Source organism: Vulpes lagopus, chromosome 10 (assembly GCF_018345385.1).
Source record: "Vulpes lagopus strain Blue_001 chromosome 10, ASM1834538v1, whole genome shotgun sequence".
In the NCBI taxonomy this organism is placed as follows: Eukaryota; Metazoa; Chordata; class Mammalia; order Carnivora; family Canidae; genus Vulpes; species Vulpes lagopus.
The window spans coordinates 82,645,342-82,666,725 of record NC_054833.1 but is presented as its reverse complement, the minus strand read 5'-3'; the positions used below and the strand labels follow the sequence as shown (position 1 = coordinate 82,666,725).

Below are 21,384 nucleotides of genomic sequence, written 5' to 3'. Positions count from 1 at the left end.
AGATGTACACTCAGCCTCAAGCCCACAGAGCCCAAGAAACATGTTTATTGTTCAAGTTGGCTCATATTGCTGTGTGGGATCTGTGGCACGCTTGTGCTCAGCTCAGTGCAGGATCCAGAAGAGACACCATGCCCACAAGAAGGAAGCTTGCTTCATGCCCTTCTTGGGAGCGTGCCTGGCTAGGCAAGGTAGGGGTGCTATGCTAAGCCCAGGCTAGAAGGGTCTGCACCTGCTCAGAAAACCCCCACCCCACTAACCCTGGCCTGCTGCTCTGCACCTGTCCCCTCAGTCCCTCCAGGTCTACAGAGTTGGAGTTCACCCCTGACCCATGCGAGATTCAAGTGTCCACACCCATTGCTTCTTGATGCCCCCAGGGGGACAGGAGGACACCTGGAAAGGCAGCTTGGTCCCAGAGACACAGGACACTTCAAGGGGAAACATGTAAACTAGTAGGTGCTGCACTGCTCATCGACCAATAAATAATAAATAAATAAACCAGTAAGTAAATAAATGGCACACACGTAAACAAACACTGAGAAACGAACACAGACATGGACAGCCTCGACGCAGAGAGACAAGGACAGACAGGGCAAGACTTTCCTGGTGGGGGGGCCGAGCATCCTGCCCCCGACACACAAGGCGCTGGGGCCCGCCCTGTGGGGCTTAAGGCATGTGGGAGGCCGGGGGCCGGGCCTCAGTGCAGTCCGCGCCGCGGGTCAGAGGCTGGTGGACGACACGGACAGCGTGGGCGAGGAGGGCGGTGGGAAGTTGAGCAGCTCGAGCACGGCCACGCCCACGCTGCTGCGCCGCGTGAACATGCAGGACGCGGCCACCCACTTGTTGGTCCTTGGGTTGTACTTCTCGATGGAGTTGAGGCTAGAGCTGCCGTCGTTGCCTCCCACGGCATACAGCCAGCCGTCCATCGCCACCAAGTCGTGTGTACTCCTGGGGGTGGAGGAGGTGAGCCGTGGGGGCAGGGCCGCGGGAGGAGCCTCCTGGGGCAGGAGGCGGGAGTGAGCCATAGGGGTGGTGCTGTGGGAGGAGCCTCCTGGGGGCGAGGCGGGGTGAGCGGTGGGGGCGGGACTCTAAGAAGAGCCTCCAGGGTGGGGGCGAGCCATGGGGGCCTTGGGCGGAGCCTCCTGGGGAGGGCGGGGCGGGGGAGTGAGCTCTGGGGGCGGAGACTACAAGAAGAGCTTCAGGGGCCGGGTGGAGACCTGCAGCGGGCGGTGGGGATGCGAAGCAAGGGCATACCACGAAGCAAGGGCATACCATGCAAGCCAGGCCTGAGGCCTTAGGACCTCTATTTCAGTCCCTGGTGGGTGGTAGTGACAGGGGCGCACCTTCGGATGTTCATGGGTGCCACGCTCTCCCAGGCACCGGCCTTAGGGCTGTATCTTTCCACAGAATTGAGGCAGCTGGTGCCATCATTGCCGCCGGCCACGTAGAGGGCCCCTTCCAGCACCGCCACCCCTGCTGAGCTTCGTCGGCTCAACATGGAGGCCACGGGGGTCCATGCGTTTACCTGCAGTGAAGGGGACCAGCTGGGGGCAGACCCATCAGCAGCCTCCCTCCTCCTCCACGGGGGAGATCCCTACTCCAGAATAGGCTATCTGTGGGACAGAGGTGGGACGTACAGGGCTGATCTTCTGGGTAGTGTGGGGGACTAGGGTGATGACCTCAAGCAGCTCTTAGGAAGGGAAATTCATGTGATTGGGGTGTTTCATACCTGGGGCTCATACTTCTCCACAGTTGCCAGGTGTGATGAGCTGTCATAACCACCCACAGCATATAGGTTCCCATCTGTGGAGAGTCAACATGCCCGTGGTATGCCTGCTACATGCAGGGTCCCCCAGGGTGGGGGCAGGTGGGAGTAGGGTAGACATTACACAAAGCAGGCCTGTCACCTACCAAGCATGGCTACACGTACATATCGCCTCCGGGTGCTCATGGCAGCGATGGATGTCCATGTTCCCGTCAGAGGGTCATAGCGCTCAGCACTGTGGATACCAGGCCTGCTGCTGACCTTGAGCAGTGGCAGAAAGGCTGCCCTGGTCCCAGGACCTGCCCTCCCCCATGGAATGATTAAAATCCCGAGCTGGGCAGTCACAGAGACTGACCCCAGAATCCCACTGGAGCAAGAAGCAGACCCTCTGGGTGGAGACACAGGCCACTAGCTGGCTGCCTGCATGATCCTGGGCAAGTGTCCACATGGTCCCCAGCCCCTGGGCTGGTGGAAAGACCTTGAGAGGAAAAGAAGGGGCAGCTGGGCTGGTGCACATGAAGAAGCCCAGGGCACCCTGGTGACTTGAGTCAGGTGGGATCCCTCTTCACTCCCCTCAGGCATGATCTCTGCAGTCCTGATGCAGCCACACCTGCAGCCGAACCAACCCCAAGAGGCCACCCGGCCCTGACCCCGGCCACTACCTGTTGAGGCAGGAGGCCCCATCGTAGCCACCAGCTGCATACAGGAGCCCGTGCAGGGCAGCCACACCCAGGCAGCTGCGCCTCGTGCCCATGGACACCTCGGGCTGCCAGGTGTTGGTCACAGGGTCGTACGACTCTACGGTGGCCAGGTCTGAAGTCCCATCGTAACTAGGGGAGGGGTCCGCTGCCGGTCAGGACTGGTCCAGTGGGCATATGCTAAGCCCCTGACCCAAAACCAGCCTCCACACTTACCCACCCACAGCATATAGCCGGTTCCCAACTGCTGCCACACCCACTCGGGCCCGGCGCGTGGACATGGAGGCCACCACGTGCCAGCGGTCAGTGCGTGTGTCGTAGGCTTCACAGTCCCCATGGATGGCGAATAGGCTCCCACCACCTAGGAACAGGGAGGTGACGGGGCAGGACAAAGGACCCAGGGAGGCAATGGCTGTAGGTCTCTAGCACAGCTTAAGGTCAAGAGTGATTATGGGCTCCAAGGGTGGGCAGAAATGGGGACTGGTTAGTGGGTCACACCACACGGGGTCCTCCATGGGCCAACAGAGGAACAGGTGTGGAGTGGGTACAGAGTATGACCAGCAAAGTGTGATGTAGCCTCAGGTGGGGCTCAGACCAGGGATGGGAGGGGAGAGGGAGGCCATGTTGGGGGGCCCAGACATGAGACAACATAACAGGTGAACATACCCACAGCAAAGAGCACCGGGCCAGCTCCCTCACAGCGCCGGGGCCGTGTACGGCTGGTGCCCAGAACGCCCCTCTGCTCTGGTAGCAGGTGGAACTTGAGGGCCTCAATAAGCAGGTCCTTGCAGTCAGGATGGTGCCTCACCAGGCTCTCTGCATCCACGTGGCCCAGCAGGAAGTCCCGGCTCAGCAGGGGCAGGCGCACACACTTCATCAGCTGGGGTGCAGGGGTGCCATGGTCAGGCGGCAGGCTCCAGTGAGGAGATCCCCCTCAGACACCCTGGACCCTTCTTGAAACATGTGTCTGCATCACTCCTGTGAGGGGGTCTCTGGACTGAACCCAGGTGCACCCAGGCCCTCAGCTGCTGTGTATCCCCTCCTAAGCACAGCAGGCCTCCCTAGGTACTAGCCTCACCCTCGGGACATGCTGCCTCCGAGCATCCACGTCATGTTTGACCCAGCTCAGGACGGCACGGTAGACATCTTCCTCTGAAGGCACGTTCAGGCTGTCGCTAGAGACCAGTTCCAGCACCTGGGGGTGGGGACCCTCAGATCTGAGATCTGGGGAGGCTCTTGGGGGCCCATGGAGCCCTGAAGGTGCCCAGGAGGGAGAGTCCAATGGGGAGCCCAGTGTTCCTATGAGAAGGGGCCAAGTGGGGTCAGGAGCTACAGATTCGGTTCTTGGGGATATAGAACCAGGGACTGGAGATTGTAGGCAGAGATTTGGTCAGGATAGGATCAAAGTCAAAAGCTGAGGGCTTAGGTAAGTCAGGAAAAGGGGATGAGGCAGGGGTATGGGGGTTGGGGAGGGCAGGGGATGTGTAATGAGGCTGGAAATAAGGGTTGGGGGGCAAATGGCCAGGTCTTTAGAGTTAAAATGAAAGGAGTTCAAGGGCTGGGTCTGGGGTCCAGGGTCAAGGCCATGCCCCAGCTGGCATGTTACCTGCTTTAGTGGCAACAGCATGAACTCCTCAGTCTTGGCCACATCCACGAAGTGCTGCAGCACATACCTGTGTGCTGCCTTGAGCAGGTCGCTGCATGAGTGCGTGTCAGCAAAGCCCCGGATGCCCAGACAGTTGGAGGGGTCGAGCTGACTCAGCAGGAACTTGCAGCAGGCGTCACGGACGCCATTCAGCTGCAGGAGACTGGCTGCTGGGAGCAGAGTCTGTGGGGTGAGAGGAGAGAGAGCGCCACAGGAGCAGGGACAGGGAAACGGGACGTGAAGAATCGAGGGGACACTGGGAGCTGAGGTGCTGGGCTGGGCAAAGGTGTGCGAATGTGCAATGAGGCAGCCTCACCTGCACGTTTCCTTCGCCCACCACAATCTCAGCAGTGTACGCAAACTGCACCAGCTGGTCCAAGGCCTGAGGGTCGATGTCGTGCAGAGTCACATGCGTCTGGCGGCTTTCACTCATCTCATCTGTGGGGACAGCAGGTCAGGCCGGTCCCTGCCCTAGGAGATCGGCGGAGCCCCCCGTGTGCCCAGACTGGATGTGGCGGTACTTGCTTGTGAACATGGCGTGGAAGTAGGGGCTGCAAGAAGCCAGCACCACCTTGTGTGCTCGGATCTCCTTGGCTGCCACGTGCAGGACGATGTCACACAGGAGGCCACGCTGCCGCATGCGGCTCATGGCCACGAAGGCATCATGGTAGTGCCGTTTGGAATTGTGGGACACAGTGTGGCCCTCACGGCTCAGCAGCTGCATTGCACCCTCCATTGGGGCTGTGGGCCGGGCCTGCCGAGGACGTGCACGCTCTGCCTCCGGGCTGCGGACGGGCAGTGCCAGGTCAGGGTGTGCTCTGCAGGGAGCTGCTCGCCCAACCCCTAACACCTAAGGCAGGGCTGGAGCACCTTAGAAGGCCACCCCTCTCTCTGGCAGCCCATACCTGGGTTCCATCAGGGACCAACCGCCACCCCCTCCCCCTAACTCTTGTCCCTCATACAAGGGAGCCTTCCTTGGAGTCCAGCAAAACCTCTCCACCCCTGCTCCTTGCATGGGGTCCAGTCACACACCTGATGCCAAGGCTGAACATATCCAGCTTCCTCTGCCAGGACCTCTCCTGGCACCACACACCCCTCTGCCCAGGTGCCCCCATAAGAACGGGACTTCTGTGCCTGTGACTCTTCTCCATCTGTCACTGGCCACCCTTCCCGTTACCCAACAGTCAGTGTCCTCAGCACCGGCTGGGCGCGAAGGACGCGTGCCAGGTGTAGGACAGCTCTGAGACCCCTGTGCCCCCCAGCAGGCCTGACCTCACTTGACCCTCTGGAGCGGCTTGCCCCCATCCTGCAGGCGAGCTGCCTAAGTATAAGCGGCGCGGCCGGGATTCAAGGGCGGCGGGAGAGGACAGAGGCTCCGGGAAGCGGCCACCTCTGGACGCCCTGTCCCACGCCACCGTGCGCGCGATACACAGGGGTAGTCGTACCCTCCGCGGGGCGGCCGAGGCTGCCTCCTCCGGGCAGCCAGCCAGGCTCGGTGCACCCCCTCCCGGTGTCCTTCCCGGACCCACTCGGCTCCTGCTCTGGCTTCCGGGCCCCCAGCCCCTCGGCCCACTCACGCTGGCGGCTGCGGCGGCGGCGGTGGCGGCGGCGCCTCCGGCCCGGGCCCCGGGCTGCCGTGTTCCGGGCTTTGCGTCCTGCCCGCCGGGCGCTCGCTGCGCGGCTGCATGGGCTCGGCTGCCGGACCCGCCGCGACCCGCGGAGAACGCACTGGCGAACGGACGCACGGACTGCTGGAGGGCTGCTAGGCGGTGGCGGCCCGCTCGGCGTCCCTCGCTCCCGCCGCCTGCCCGCAGCCGCTGTTTCTCGGCGCCGCCCGCCCCGCCGCCCGCGCTCCGCGAGTCTTCGAGGACTGAACCTCCCCCAGACAATAATGACCGGGCACCCCGGCCATCTCCTCCAGGAAGACCCCGGGACCGTCCATCCCCGCCAGTTCATTTAAGAAGAAGCCCTGCCCTCGTAAGCACCCTGGGCCCGCAGCTTGGAAGGCCCTGCTGCCCCGGGGACCCAAGGCAGCCCTGGCCCACATCCTGCTTGCCTTTTGTGACCCCAGGTGGACCACTCGGCCCATCTGGCCTTTACTGGTTCGCTCCACGAATCCCTGCAAGTACCAGGCCTTGAACTGGACACTGTCTGTGGGGGACAGAGTGGCGTGGGTGGAGGTAGCCTGGGGGACCTGCCAGGAGCTGCGCCTGCTCCCAGGACGGCTGTGGGGTCAGGGGGTCCAGACCCACCAACCCTTGCCCTTAGGTGGTGGGGCAGGGAAGGAGTGCATCAGCTGGCTTTCCTGCCTCCTTTCTCCTAGCAGCACAACCTTCCAGCCTCTGGGCCTTGGAACCCGCCCTTCCCACTGGGCAAAGGAAAAGTAGCTGTTCCTGCCCAGCCCCACACTGTGGGCTTAGGCAAATTGCCAGCAGAGGACTCCATGGACTCAAGTATCAGGAGCAGTACTTTCAGGAAGGTTTGGCCAAACGGGCTTCAATAACAGCTCTGGGGACAGCCCGGATGGCCCAGGGCCTGATTCTGGAGACCCGGGATCCAGTCCCACGTCGGGCTTCCTGCATGGAGCCTGCTTCTCCCTCTGCCTGCGTCTCTGCTTCTCCCTCACTGTGTCTCTCATGAATAAACAAATAAAATCTTAAAAAACAAAAAAACAAAAACAATAAATAACAGCTCTGTGATCTGTTCACTGTCCCCCCACCCCCACCCCTTGGTGTGGACTGTCCAGTGAAGTAGAAATGACTCTCCTCATTCCATTCACATGAGACCGGCCCGGCCATCAGAGTCTCTCTCTCTCTCTCTCTCTCTCTTTTTTGGCACACTGCCCACCTATAGCATTGCCTATTCTACTAGACTGCTTTTCCTGCTGGGTTGTTGGCTCTTTCTTTCTTTCTTTTAAAATTTTATTTATTTATTCATGACAGACACACACACACACAGAGGCAGAGACACAGGCAGAGGGAGAAGCAGGCTCCATGCAGGGAGCCTGACGTGGGAACGGATCCCCGGTCTCCAGGATCACACCCCCGGCCGAAGGCGGTGCTAAACCGCTGGACCACGGGGGCTCCCCTTATTGGCTCTTTCTTGTTGATTTGTAAGAGCTCTTTGCATAGAAGTCCTGTCAAACGTTTTCACCTGGATGCACCTTGTCGGTTGTCAATGCACTGACCCCCTCACAGGCACGTGCTTTGGAGCTCTGGGGAGGCTGTGGGCAAGGAGAGGGTGCCCAGGTCCTGGGCCTCATCTTCCCGCCTCTTACCGGGAAGGACACAGATTTGTGAGCAGCAGGTCAGGATTCCATCCTATGCAGTCCTGCCCGATATTCGAGATCTACAGCTCGGCACTCAGCGATGTGTGCGGGAGCCGTGACTGCACTAGGCCTGCGCAGTTAGCCCGCATCCGGCCTGCCATTCTGGGAGCCCGGGGCACAGGGTTGTGAATGCGCCCTCCCGCCTGGATGCCGCCCGAGCCACGATTGGAGAAACTTAGAGCCACCAGTGGGGCGCGGTGGGGCGGGGCCGGCCCGGAGGAAGTGCGGCTAACGCACAGCATTCTGGGGCCGGAAGTGGGGCTCACGCTGCGGGCTGGCAGTAATGGCGGCGGCGCGGGGTAGAAAGCGGTAAGCTGGGGGTCTGAGGACCAATTCGGCCTTCCGGTGGGTGCTTATATCCAAAGAGGCTCTGATTGAGCGTCTCCGTGTTCCTGGGGCAGCAAGGCTGGGGCAAACTGGGATGGCGGGGAGTCCTGACACCGGTGTTGTAACCTGCAGGCGCCTGGCAGAGCTGACGGTGGACGAGTTCTTGGCTTCGGGCTTTGATTCTGAGTCTGAGTCTGAGCCCGAAGGAGCCCCAGAAGTAGAGACGCGGGCCGCGTGTGGAGCCGACCGGAGCCTGGATGGGCTGGGCGGGAGCCCCTGGTCCAGGTGAGAGGAGCGGCTCCCGTGGCACGTCTGTAAAGCAAGCCCTTCTCCTGGCCCACCCTATCGCATGAATGTTGACCTCCGACCCCCTCCCCCAGACCCTTGGCTTATTCATTCCCTTTTCCAGCGTTTGCTGAGGTCTTGTTCGCGGACGAGCGTTTTTTGTTACTTTTTTAAAAAACAGCGCGTGTGCGGGAGCGGGGGGGGCGGGGGCGGCGCGGAGGGAGAGGAAGAGAGACTCTCAGGCCGACTCCCCGTTTGAGAGCGCCGAGCCCTCTATCTACCCCGAGAGCACCACCTGAGTCGAAGTCGGAGACTTAACTGAGCCTCCCCGGGCGCCCGACAGACCTTATTTTAGGTGGTGGGCATGTGTTAGTGAATAGCAATGTTTGGAAGAGCTCAGGCAGTCTGGGTGAATCATAGGTATCGTAGGTTAGAAGAGATAAGTGTGGCAAACAGCGAAGAATAACACGAGGGGTTCGGTGAGTAGGGAGCACGTTGGGGGCGCCTGTTGTGTTTGGTGGAGGCGGCCCTTGGAGGAGATGCTCACTGAACAGAAGCCTGAGGGGTTTGAAAGCCACACAGACAGGGGAAGAATGCTTTGGTGTTTCACGGAACGGCCAAGCTGCTTTTGCCTCGTTGCATCCGAAAGAGCAAGATGGGTCACCAGCAGCTCTTCTGGAGCCACCCGAAGAAGTTTGGCCACGGCTCTCGTTCTTGCCGCGTCTGTTCAGACCGGCACGGTCTGATCCGGAAATACAGCCTCAACATGTGCCGCCAGTGTTTCCGTCAGTACGCCAAGGATATAGGCTTCATTAAGTTGGATTAAGTGAACTTCCTTGAATGGGTCATCCAAGATACCTACCTTAACTGCAGATGTCCGAGATACCTACTTTGATGCCGACTCATTGTACATAAAATAAAAATACTCCAATTATGCAAAAAAAAAAAAGGAACGGCCAAGCTCCTGAGGTGGGGGCAGGTCTGCACAGAAGTGGGTGTCTGAGAAGTGGGAGAAAGAGTAGTAGAAGAGGAACCTGGAGAGATGGTGATGGAGTCAGATCTCGCAGGTCATCTGTAAGACGTGCAGGTAAAATGGGAAGTTATCTCAGGGTTTAGACCTGTGAAGTGATGTCACATGACACAACACAAAGGGGTGTTTTGAGAATAGGTTGGAGATGGTCAGTACCGAGATAGGGAGACAGAAACTATGGTAATTGGGGCACTTGAGAGATGGTGCTGGTTTAAGAGGAAACATGAGGGGATTTGAAGGATTTTTTTTTTTTTTTTTTTTTTTTTGCTGATGAGATCTCGTGGCACTTTGCATGCTGGGTATGAAAGATAGAGCTTGTCTTCCCTTGAGTCCTTGGAAAGGCAAGATTACCAGCTCCTGAGATGGAGCAGGGTGCTGGCAGAGCAAGTTTGGGAGAACCACAAGTTTGGTGTTGGATGTGATGGGTTTGAAACACAGGTGTTGGGATCCCTGGGTGGTGCAGCGGTTTAGCGCCTGCCTTTGGCCCAGGGCGCGATCCTTGGAGACCCAGGATCGAATCCCATGTCGGGCTCCCGGTGCATGGAGCCTGCTTCTCCCTCTGCCTATGTCTCTGCCTCTCTCTCTCTCTCTCTCTATCATAAATACATAAATACATAAGTAAACAGATAGATAAACAGATAAATAGATAAATAGGTAGATAGAATAAAATAAAATACAGGTGTTGAAATGTATATAGAGAGACTGTTGAGTATATAAGTCTGGAGTTTAGGGGAGTGGGGGATCTGCTGAAATCTTATCCCTGGAAATCCCCCTGCCTTGGTTGTTGATAGTTGTTGTGGAGCAAGCAGATCAAGCCCTGTAGCTTCTCTGTGGAGCCTGGCAGGCTTAAGAGGACAGGAAGCCTCACCCCACTTCCCCCATCCCTGTGAGCTATGCCTGTCTGTTGTACTTGACGACACTCACTTTCTCAGCCGGCGGAAAGGTCGACCATCTGAGCATAAGGACCAGCTCTCGCGGCTGAAGGACAAAGACCCTGAGTTCTACAAGTTCCTGCAGGAGAACGACCAGAGCCTGCTGAACTTTAGTGATTCAGACACCACTGAGGATGAAGAAGAACAGCTCCACTCTCTGCCAGACACGCTGGAAGTGAGGGCCTAGGCAGAGTTGGGTGGGGGCAAGGGCACACTTAGGGTTTTTCCATCCTGCTCCAGCCCAGCCCTCTGTATCTGGTGCAGGAAGCAAGTGTGGAGGAGGAAGATGCAGATGAGGATGGAGTCCCTGGAGGGCTGAAGGGGAAGAAAAGGGATTCTATTCCCGTGACCCTCGCAATGGTTGAGAGGTGGAAGCAGGCAGCAAAGGTGAGAAGTGGCATGAGGTGGGCAGCTGGATTCCCCCCCCCCCCCCCACTTTAGGAATCTGCCCTGGGCTCATTTCAGACGCTTGGATCTGTGCAGTTGTGAGGAGGTAGGTGGGAGGAGCCCGTCTCTGAGCAGGGGTGCTGGACTCCTATTGAGCACCAGGGAATCTCACATAGTTCTTTCTTTATGCTGAGAGGCTCCAGGATTACATGCTCTCCTTTGTTTAGAGATCCTAGGGGCTCTTCTTGCTCTCTCTCTCTCTCTCTCTCTCTCTCGGTTTCTCTCTCAGGCTCCCTGTTTACCTGAGTGCCATCGTGGGCAGAACATAGTCTCTGTGTCTTAGTCAGTGGAGCCAGAGCCCTTCTTTGAAGGGTTCTGCATTCGTTTTGCAGGAAAAGGAAAGGACAGAAGGGAGAATCCTAGGTACTACTTGTCACAGGCCACCATGAAGATCTGGAACCCTTAGCCTTTCCCCTGTGGCCCTAAGCCAGGCTCCCTGCCCTTCCAAGAAGATTCTGGACTCCTTTTTCTCTTCCTTGCTTGTGGCTCCATAACACTGCCTCCACATCTGCTCCACGTCTCAGAATGTGGGCAAGGGATGCTTTTCTCTCATAGAGCAGGTTTCTGGAACTCTGGTTGCCTCTCGCTCTGTCTGAGATAGCTGGTTGCTCCCCCAACATTCTGGGTCCTCTTAACCCCTTTAGCAGCACCTCACTCCAAAGCTGTTCCACGAAGTTGTGCAGGCATTCCGAGCTGCTGTAGTCACCACCCAAGGAGACCAGGAAGGTGCTGAAGCCAGCAGATTCCAGGTCACGGACAGTGCTGGTGAGTTGGGGCAAGGAGACGTGGGATAGTGGCTTTCTGTTCTACCTTTTGTCCTGTGAATGGCATCTGTAGTTTCCTTGTTGCAGTGTTCAACGCCCTGGTCACCTTCTGCATCAGAGATCTCTTTGGCTATCTCCAGAAGTTGCTGTTTGGAAAAGCCACCAAGGACAGTAGTAGGTGAGAGGGAAGAGGGGAGGTAGAGGGGCATGGTCAGGCCCCCCACATTAGGAAAGGCAGAGGCTTTGTGATATAGTGGCCCTCTCTAGACCCAGCCAGGACGGAAGGATGTTGAAGATGGAGCCAGGCCCTTTGCAGAGTTCCTGGGAGAGGGTGGGCACTCATGGCCAATTGGGTGGTTTTGTCTTTTTTTCCTTTTCTTTGTGAGAAGGTAGATTCCTTACCCATAATTCTTCTGGGGCCCAGAGTGTGTGCTTGACTTTGCACCACTACTTTTTTAGATCAGGATGCTGTTTTCTTTGCTATTTTTCTCTTTAAATGAATGTTTTGTTCACTTCCTTCTGTTTGCTCTGGGGATTGTGTGTGCTTGTAAGTAGGTGAATTTGAGAAGAAGAGGCTATGGAAAGTCTTCAGAGGGGAGAGAAGAGCAGCAGATGGGTAAAATGGGAGGGATATTTGCCTGGGAGGGTCATAGAGCCACATGACGAGGAGGTCGTAAGGGCACAGAAGGTCAGACTGCGCTAGACACCAGGGAAGGGTCCTGCTGTTACCACCTGTAAGGGAGGAAGGGGGCAGTGGCACAACTGGGGACACGAGGATCTGTGTCTGGTGGAAGCTGCCAGGGTTGGACTAGTGATCAGGAGGGTATGGCTTGGTGGAGGTAGCCCTGTTTGAAAGGGGCAGGGAAGCTGACAGACCTTGGGAAGGTGGTGCTGGCATTGGCCAGGCATGGGCTTTTGTGTGAAGGGGACTGCTGCACTGGGAGAACAGGGTTCACTCAGATGGGGTGGGTTTGGTCTCTCTGCAGGGTGCTGCAGCCGTCCAGCAGCCTACTGTGGGGGAAGCTCCGGCTGGACATCAGGGTTTACCTGAGCTCAGTTATACAGGTGCAGTTACAGTGGGGAGAGGGCCTGCTGGGTCCCACAAGGCCTGGCCACATCTGGTGGTCTGGTCCTTCCTTGTTGCCCAGATGTGACTGGGTGTTGGGCCTCATAGACCCCTTCTGCTTCCCCAGCTGGTGGCCTGCGTAACGGAGGCGACGGTAGCGGCAGCTGTGCTCCAGCACATCAGCAGCTCCGTGCTGTACTACTTGACCTTCCCGAAGCAGTGCCGCATGCTGCTCAAGGTGCAGTTCCCTTCCCATGTTGGTGTTAGGGTGCAGGTGGCATCGGCACCCATCCCCACCTTGCCCCTTGCTTGGCCTCTGCCTCTATCAGCTCTCTATTCTTGGGGTTGCAAGGCCAGTCACGTAAAGTGGCAGCTTTCTGATGTTTCTGAAGAGAATTGCAGTGAGGCATGCTCTTCTTTATAACGTATGTTCCTGGATCTGTGTGTAACATGTTTTTGTGGTACTGCCGTGGGGAAAGAGTGTGCTCTGTTCTACGTTTTTGTTACTCCCTATTTGAGCTCTGACTGGTTCTCTACTGAGGTGCTTTGGGAAGGGCTGTCTCCTAGCCTTGACCACCGGGGCCTCTGAGCCTTGGGGAGGCTGGGGCAGGCAGTGATGTCACACCTTTTGCAGAGGATGGTGGTCCTGTGGAGTACAGGTGAAGAGACATTGCGTGTACTGGCCTTCCTGGTCCTCGTCAGGGTCTGCCGGCACAAGAAGGAAGTCTTCCTGAGTCCCATCCTCAAGGTAACGCAGGCCCGAGGCTCTTGCCTCCAGTGCCTCCGAGTCTGTGTCCATCAGGGTCTGGTGGAAAGTCTTGGCCTGAGGGCTGTGGAGCTGCCTTTGTGGTCAGCGCCCGTTGTTGGCACCACGGCCCTGGGATGACCCACACCATCATCATAGTTTCCTCCCTGAGAAGTTGGGAACAGTGACAGGGATGGGAACTCTTGGCCCCCAGGGGCTGCACATGGACTGTTCTGCGCAGCTCTCTCCTCAGTGGCTGAGGACATCAGGTGTGTAGAGGGATGGGGACCCTGCTGCCTGCCTGCAAGCCTGGGGTGGCCTGTCCCACATGGAGTCCCTCTAGAAATTCCCAGATAGGCCTGGCACATAGCTAGAGCTTTTTTACCACCCTCATCCCTAGTCCCTCTGTGGTGTCCTGGCCTATTCCTGCAGTTATTCATGCTGCAGCTTCCTTGACACTCCACCTTCTCTATAGGACCTTTCCTCTTTGTACTGCAGACTTAGTACATGAGATTGGTGAGTGGACACCTGTGGAGGCTGAGTAGCAGCAGCAGGGGGCCCTAGGAACAGGTGCTATAGGAGGAGGGGGTCTCAGCAGACATGGCCATGGCCAGACTGTGGTTCCTGCAGTAGCTCTGAGGGAAAGGCCCAAGTATCTGGTGGTGGCTTTGAGCTGAGTGGTGGGTACATATGGCCCTGGGAGCTCTGGTGGCTCTGACTGCAACCTTTCTGGCAGCAAATGTACATCACATACGTGAGGAACTGCAAATTCACCTCCCCCAGCACGCTGCCCTTCATCAACTTCATGCAGCGGACCCTGATCGAGCTGCTTGCCCTGGACACTGGCATTGCCTATCAGCACGCCTTCCTCTATATCCGCCAGCTTGCCATCCATCTGCGTAATGCCATGACCACACGCAAGAAGGTGTGTGGTTGGGCTTGTGGGGGGAGGAAGCCTCCCATCTCTTAGGAGAGACAACCCAGCACCCTGGTGGGGTCAGGGCCCTTGCTGGTGGGGGCTTTGGCAACAGGTGGAAGGTGGGGATGTCTCTGAGGGTGGGGGGGGGGGGAGTTTGGGTAGGTGGGCACAGTGTTGCTCCTACCTGGGACCCTGTGCACAGGGTGGGTGAGGAAGGGCTGGGCCTCTCCAGGACCCCTGAGCTGATTTGGAGATGGACTTCCCTCTGTGCCCAGGAGACCTACCAGTCCGTGTACAACTGGCAATTCGTGCACTGCCTCTACCTCTGGTGCCGCGCTCTCAGCACTGTCTGCCCCAGTGAAGCTCTCCAGCCCTTGATCTATCCCCTCTCCCAAGTGGTAATTGGCTGCATCAAGTGAGTCAGGGGTGGGCAGGGCTGCACTGAGGGCCAGAGGAGGCCAGGGCCAGGGCTACACGGGCAGTTGTGGGGGTCAGAGTCAGGGCTATGCAGGGAGGCATTCTGGAGGGCCAGGCAGAGCTAAGTCCCCAGGAGTGTCTGGCCAATCCCTGGGCCCTGGGGTCTGTTATTTGACAGTACCTGAGGAAGGACAGGGGGTGGTGGTGTCTGTGGCCCAGTGCCCTGCATGGGAGAATGCCCCAAACTCATGCATTCTGGGTGATGCTGGGTAGGAAAGACTGTGCAATTTGAAAGGAACTTGGGTTTATTACCATGGGGTTCTTGGACAGAGCAGATCTGGTATGATGTGCCACATTTCAGTTGTGACTACTAAGCTGTGGTCAGTGGGGACAGAGATTGGAGGAGCTGCCTGTGGTTAGGTTGCTGCCTTTGTTGGCTGGGAGGGGTCGCCCCTGAGCTCCTGAAGGGGGGACTTTGAAAGTAGGGGCAGGGAAGAAAGCAAGCCTTGAATGAATGAACCATCTCCCTTTGCCACCCTCCTATATTAAAATGAGGTGAAAAGTCATTTGGGGTGTTTCCTCATCCCGGTGAAATAGTGAGGAGGCAGGGCCTTAAGACTAGAATTTCAGTCAGGGCCTTTTGTTCTGCTTTGTTGTGTCTAGAGGAATCAGAAAGGGCAGGTGTCCCTCTGACTCTGAGAGAAATTGACAAGAGGGCCCCTTCCTAAGATTAGAACCCCAAGGGTTGGAATGAGTCATGGGCAGCCAGGTCAGGAGGGTGAGGCTGATTTGTGGGGTCTCTGAGGCCCAGGCCTCTGCTCACCTCTGCTTTCCCACGTGCCCCCAGGCTGGTCCCCACTGCCCGCTTCTATCCCCTGCGCATGCACTGTGTACGTGCTCTGACGTTGCTCTCGGAGAGCACTGGCACCTTCATCCCAGTGCTGCCCTTCATACTGGAGGTGAGAGGGTGCCTGTCACCTGGGGTGGGGTGGGGTGGTACAATGCCTCTGTGCTGTCCTTGGAGGCACTTCTTGCTGTATGGAGACCATCTGTTCTGAGATGCATGTAACCTTCCAGAGTGCTGCTTTTTGCATTTGTAGAGCAGGTTTTGTCAGGACATTGTTGAGTGCAGTGCCTTGCTACCTGCCCAAGCTGGTGCTATGTGTTGGTAGGCCAGAGTGGCAGGGAGAACAGGCTGCTCTGCAGGGCTGGCCTGAGGGTGCTGGTTTTAACACGCTTGGGTCTTTCTGGTCTGTAACAGTGAGCAGGAGAGCTCGGCCAGAAGCCTAGAAATGATTCCAAAGCTGTATTTCTTTTCCTGCACACTCCTTTGTGCATCTGTGTGTATGCATTGATCTGTGTGTACACACATGTGAGTGTGTCCTTGTATGCCCACACGTGCATATAGCTCAGGTAGGGAAAGGTTGTGGACTAAAGCCCAGAAATCCACTAGGGGTTAGGCCCTAGCCCACTCTAGACCTAGAGAGATGTTAGTGTCCCTGTTCACCACATGGGCTGGATAGGGGTGGGCTCAGTGTAGCCAGGGCTGTTCTTTGTGTCTCTTTACCAGGTAGGGGAGAGAAAGCAGTCTCCAGAGGGTTCCTATTCTGATTTCTTCTTTTAATTTTACTCGGCTTCTGTACTGATCCCGGCCTCTGTGTGCCTCAGCCCTACCTGGCATGTCCTTTTGACCCCCAGGCATGTAGGCCTCTCCTTCCAGAGAAAACAAGTCACAGAGGCTGAAGCAAAGCTCTCTGCCTCCAGGGAATTTCTGCCTTTCCCTTCCTGGGTGGGTGGAAAGGGGGTTGAGAGCAGTCAGGCTAGAGAAATAGAGAAAGGGCAGTGCCCCCCCTAGGAAAACATTTTGTTGTTACCACAGTTATAGTGCTTTCTGTCCGGGGTTGTGCTGAGCCCAGCTGGGAAACCTCATCCCGGCTCTGGTATCTTCAGCATCAGCTACCTGTTCCCCTCAGAACAACCTGGATCACCCCTGTGAGAGGGTGGTGAGGAGGAGCCATGTATGGCTCCCACTCTGCTGCCACAGGGCAGCCTTCAGGCTTTGGACCTGGGCTCCTCCAAGGGCGGAGGTCGATGAATGCAGCTTGTGGTCTCTTGAGGGTGAGGGAGTGGAAGCTCTTTAGGGCTTCATCGGAGACCCCCTGTCCGTTGGTGTGTTACTCCCAGGGATACAGCCCTGGGGTTGGCGCCAGACCTCAGGGATGCAGTCATGGATGAGGATGTTGTAGTGACAGTTGCTGTGTGTACAGGAGTGATCTCCTGACACTGATGCTTAAAGTTTCTTGGCTTAGTTTTAGGAGAGAGTCAGCGTGTGTGTGCTCCTGTTCCTGCCCCCATCGGTCCCACTTCATCCCAGAGAACTCCACTGTGGAATGAAGTGATTCCCTTGGAGGCCAGAGCTCTGGAAGGCAGGGAGTCTGTGGGGCCACAGGACTGGCGCTGCATATGGCTGCTTGTCCCTGGTTCCAAAATGGGTCCCTAAGGAACCTGTGTATGGGTGGAGTGTGCGGTATAGTGGGGCATGAGCTACAGCAGGCCAAGCTGATGTGGCCTTGGGACAGGTTTTCCAGCAGGTCGACTTCAACAGGAGGCCGGGGCGCATGAGCTCCAAGCCCATCAACTTCACGGTGATCCTGAAGCTGTCCAAAGTCAATCTGCAGGAGAAGGCATACCGGGTGAGGCCGGCCTCCAGGCCTTCTGTGGAGGGGCTTGGAGAAATGCCTTGGGTAGAGGTCACAGGTAGATAGATGTCATAGGGCATTAGGGTCAGTGTATGGGGTGACAGCAGTTAGAGGTGTGTGGACACGAGGGAGCTCACTGCCCTCCAGAATTTGTGTGGATCTTCATGGGTGTCTTGGGATGGAGAAAGCAGTGTTCCCTGGCCTCAGCCACACATAGTGTGAGTGTGGCTTGTGGGGAGGCTGTGGAGTCACATCCTCTGATTTCCACCCTGGAGAGTGAGCTGACATACTGGCCTGCTTTGGAAGGTTACTGAGCTTCTGTCTCCCCTGACATTCCCCTTTCTTCCCTGCTGTCTCAGGATGGCCTGGTGGAGCAGCTGTATGACCTCATCCTGGAGTACCTGCACAGCCAGGCCCACAGCATTGCATTCCCTGAACTAGCACTGCCTGCCGTGCTGCAGGTGTGTACCACTGTCTGGTTCCCCCTTCCCTGCCCAGATCACTAGATGGCCTGCTTTGTTAGCAGACTAGGCTGTCTTAGTGGGCTCGGCTCCCCATTTACGTAAGGGGCCAGAAGCAGAGTCTAACCTGAGGCCTCCATGTTGGCACTGCCTCAACATGGGAAGTACGAACATAGGGGTGTGGATCTTTAGGGGTGGGGCTGGCCCAGGTAAGTCAGCAGGGGCCCTAGGACTTGCCAGCCCCACCCCAGGTCTGCCATAGTACAGGGACCAGACTGGCTAAGAGGTCTACCCGAGGGGTAGTTGGGCTGGAGTGGGCCGAGTCAGACTGGTTTCCTGACTGTAGGCTTTCCCAGGTGGCCCTGGGTGGAAGCCCCAGTCAGCCCCATCACAGACCCTGTCTCAACTTTCCTTCAGGTGATACAAGAGTGGAGTAGGAGTCCCTTCTCTCAGAAGTCCCTTCTGGGCCTCTCTGGGAGAGTCCATTTGCTTTTAGACCAGATGTTTCCCATCTTAAAGGGGCAGGTGCCTGTCATAGGACGGGTCAGGTGGCACAGCCTGTCCCTGTCTGACCCTGGTGGGCAGAACCAGCCCCCACAATTGTAGGTCTGCTTAGTGAGTAGGGGTGGGGCTGCTCACCTGGCTCAGAGCCCCATCCAGACATGGGTGTGGCTGAGTGCAAGGCTTTATTTCTGGACTCTGGGTCCAGGGATCATAGTCTGGAACAAGGTTCAGCAAACTGTTTTGGTAAAGTCAAATGATAAGTATGCAAGACTTTACAGTCACTTGATTTCTCGTAACTGCTCAGGTCTCCCTGTTGATATACAAAACCCCCACAGAAACACGTAAGTAAATGAGTATGGACATGTACAAATACAACTTTATTTACAGAGATAGGCCAAGGGTGGGATTTGACCTGGAGAGTAGACCATGCTGCCCCACTGCTGCCACCCATGCCTCTGCATGGCCTGTGGGATGGGCCATCACTCTCCCGCTCTCACAGGCCCAGGCAACAGAGGTCATGTGGCCCCTGCCTCTCACATTCTGGTGTGTGCACTTGGGCCTCACTCCCCAGGTGTGTGCACTAGCACTCCTGGCTAGTGTGCCAGGACATGTGCACTAGGGCCGTGAGACACACGAACCCATGTTTCCTGCTTCTCCATTATTTCCTTGGGGTCCTGCGTGACCCTGGCAGATGGTGTGGTGCAGAGCATCCCTGCATCTGGATCTTGACTGAGCCCTCCCTCCCTTCTGCAGCTGAAATCCTTCCTCCGGGAGTGCAAGGTGGCCAACTACTGCCGGCAGCTGCGCCAGCTGCTGGAGAAGGTGCAGGAAAATGCGGAGTACATCTGCAGCCGCCGCCAGGGGGCCTCCTTCAGTGTGGCTGACCTGCACGCAGTGGTGAGTTGGGAGCTGGGGAAGGCGGCATTGCCTGAGGGCACTAGTCAGCACAGAGCTGGGCTTTGGAGGTTTGTGCAGGATGGGACATGATCCTGATCATCTCCCCACAGGATACCTGGGAGAAGCAGACCCGAGAGGAAGGGACCCCTCTCACCAAATACTACAGCCAGTGGCGGAAGCTGAGGGAGCGAGAGATCCAGCTGGAGATCAGTGGCAAAGAGCGGGTATGTCTGCAGGGAATGTTTGCTGGGGGGTGGGCATCACCACCGGTTTGTTTGAAGATAAAGATCTAGCTCCCTGGCTGTATCTTTAAGACCAGACTGGGGAAGGAGGCTTTTGGGAGGGGACAGTCCCAGGGATGAGGTCAGCTGATGGTTGGGGCCTGTTCCCAGCTGCAGCCTGTCCTGTGGCTGCTCTGAAGGGACAGATGTTGTGCCGAGCAGAGTAATCAGGGGGCTTCTCTTAGGACCTTCAGCAGGAGGTCACTGGAGGCTGGACTGGCTGGGGACTTGGGGGGTGTGAGTGGCTGGACTGACCCTGTTACCCAGGCCAGCCCGTGGACAACAGGAGGGTGGGCAAGGAGGCATAGGAGGGGCTATGCCTCTAAGTCTGGGCCTGGCCTGTGAGTGTGGGACAGTGTGACTTGAGGGGACAGCTTCATGCTGAGTGGCATGTCTGTGTGTCCTTGTGCTGATGTCTGCTATTTCTGGGAGCCAAAAAAGGGAGGGATTGCAGCTGGTCTCCAGCCAGTGTGTCGCTGTGGCCTCCTCACCTGCCTAGCAGGACAGCTGTCCAGGAGTCCTACCTGGTGATGCCGACCAAGAGTTGGCTATAAAAAGTGGAGGACTGGTTGGGAGGCAAGGCTTAAAGGAAATGAGGGAATGGGACAGTGGGTTTGGATAGAGCTGGTCTTTGGGAATGTGAGGGAGAGGAAGACCGTAGCTGTGGTCAGGGTTCTTGCTGTACAACACATGATATGGCCTAGCTGTGGCTGTGGGCTAAGCCTTGAGATGGAGGTCAGGCCTAGGGCTAAGACAGGGCAAGTTGGGGACTGGGCTAGCATAGGCTCTCAGAGCCACCTTGACCACCCTCATCTCCTGCTCTGGTTCTGGGTCCTTCCAGCTGGAAGATTTGAACTTGCCAGTGATAAAGCGGCGGAAGGTGGGAGACCATAAGAATGAAGACAGAGTGGAATTTAAAGACCTCTTTGATCTGCACAGTGATGAGGAAGATAGTACTGTGGACTTCTCAGAGAGAGGTAGGGTCCTGAGCTCTTTCTGGGTAAAGGGAAGGTGGACTTAGAAGGCTTCCTTGCACACCTCCTGGAACCAGGAGAGAGGGCGCCGGCTCCCACCTCACTGCTCACTTTTGCTATGCCCCTCCTCCCACCAATTCTGCTTGTCTTGGGGTGAGGGCCTCCTGGAATTAGGACATGTGTCCCCAGACCTTGTTCCCTTGCTCCCACTCCTGGCTGGGAACTTGTGAATCCTCTCCACCTGCCCAAAGGTGGCCTGAGAAGATGGGTGGGTGTGGGGTTGTGAGCTTGCCTCACCCTCCCACATTAGCTGCACCCAGTATGCATTAGTTGGTGGGCCTACTCCCATGGGCTCTTTTTCCTTGGTCCCCAGGGAAGCCTGGGTCCCCAGGAGCTTGGCAGAGGGTAAAGGAGGAGGAGGAAGAGGAAGAAGATGAGGAAGATGAAGATGAAGAAGATGGCAGCTGTAGCAGCCAAGAAGTCAGCAATTCAAAAGGTAAGTGTTTCCTGGAGGTGAGGAGTGGTGCTGTGGCCCTTTGAATCTTTCCAGGAGCTTAGGTGAGCGGATAGGCAGGGCCATTGGGTGGGAGTATGGCTCTAAGCTGGGCCCACACCCCTCCTTGGGGATGCCAGGCCAGCTGCTCTGTTCCCACTGACTCTGGCAGCCAGTAACAGCAGCACCAATAAATTAATTAGGGCTGTGATTAATTAGCAATGAGTAATCTCCAAGGCTGGCTTCTTCCCGATAAAGCAGAATTTATGTAGCCTCGGTTTTTTCCTGCAGATGGAAGCCCAGACACAGAGGTGGGCCTGGACGACCAGGAGCTATGGCGGCTGGCCCAGGGACCAGAGGATGAGTTGCAGGATCTCCAGCTGTCTGAGGAGGACTGAGGGGTGCCAGCCTGGGGACCTGTGGGAACTGCTGTGCAGTATTCCTACCTTATCAGGCAGTCGGGGGGGAATGTGGCTTCTTGGCTGGCCCAGAGGTCAGGCAGGACGCATGCCATGGGGTAAGGGCAGTAGATGGTGGATGGGGCTCTATTTTTACAACATGAAAGACCAGAAAGTACTGAACCCTGTGCAGATCCCTGGAGGGGTGGCTATGGGGATAGAAACCAGCACTGTAGAATCTGTCTACCACTGCACCCCACAGTTGAGAGAAGCTAGAGTGGGACCCTGCCCTAACCTCTCACCCAATGGCAG

General features: G+C 57.1%; 3 protein-coding genes across 7 annotated transcripts; 2 read left to right on the top strand and 1 right to left on the bottom strand.

The window, feature by feature from the left end:
* Positions 1–29: 29 nt before the first annotated feature.
* KLHL17 (kelch like family member 17) lies at positions 30–5,957 on the bottom strand. 4 transcript variants are annotated; one of them, XM_041770289.1, is made up of 12 exons: positions 5,683–5,957; positions 4,631–4,890; positions 4,422–4,543; positions 4,067–4,288; positions 3,539–3,655; positions 3,127–3,340; positions 2,677–2,821; positions 2,425–2,592; positions 1,909–1,997; positions 1,727–1,800; positions 1,341–1,522; positions 30–995 (listed from the first exon to the last, which is right to left on the bottom strand). In XM_041770289.1, the coding sequence occupies exons 1-12, from the start codon at positions 5,790–5,792 to the stop codon at positions 695–697; spliced, it is 2,004 nt and encodes a 667-aa protein (XP_041626223.1). In that variant the 5' UTR covers positions 5,793–5,957; the 3' UTR covers positions 30–694. The 4 variants fall into 4 exon arrangements, with proteins under 4 accessions (XP_041626223.1, XP_041626224.1, XP_041626225.1 ...); XM_041770290.1 differs by having other exon boundaries at positions 30–945; XM_041770292.1 differs by having other exon boundaries at positions 804–945; positions 1,270–1,522.
* A 1,727-nt stretch (positions 5,958–7,684) lies between these two features.
* Positions 7,685–21,250, top strand: NOC2L (NOC2 like nucleolar associated transcriptional repressor). Of its 2 annotated transcripts, none has more exons than XM_041770282.1 (19): positions 7,685–7,742; positions 7,893–8,045; positions 10,008–10,182; positions 10,272–10,394; positions 11,102–11,219; positions 11,306–11,396; positions 12,205–12,283; positions 12,412–12,522; positions 12,919–13,032; positions 13,766–13,954; positions 14,224–14,363; positions 15,213–15,324; positions 16,945–17,058; positions 17,424–17,525; positions 18,783–18,926; positions 19,037–19,150; positions 20,049–20,184; positions 20,555–20,677; positions 20,966–21,250. In XM_041770282.1, exons 1-19 carry the CDS (start codon positions 7,717–7,719, stop codon positions 21,070–21,072), a joined length of 2,271 nt encoding a protein of 756 aa, XP_041626216.1. In that variant the 5' UTR covers positions 7,685–7,716; the 3' UTR covers positions 21,073–21,250. The 2 variants fall into 2 exon arrangements, with proteins under 2 accessions (XP_041626216.1, XP_041626215.1); XM_041770281.1 differs by having other exon boundaries at positions 11,099–11,219.
* Positions 8,686–8,981, top strand: LOC121499554 (40S ribosomal protein S29-like). Its single transcript, XM_041770295.1, has one exon. The coding sequence runs from the start codon at positions 8,701–8,703 to the stop codon at positions 8,869–8,871; it is 171 nt and encodes a 56-aa protein (XP_041626229.1). The 5' UTR covers positions 8,686–8,700; the 3' UTR covers positions 8,872–8,981.
* Positions 21,251–21,384: the final 134 nt, after the last annotated feature.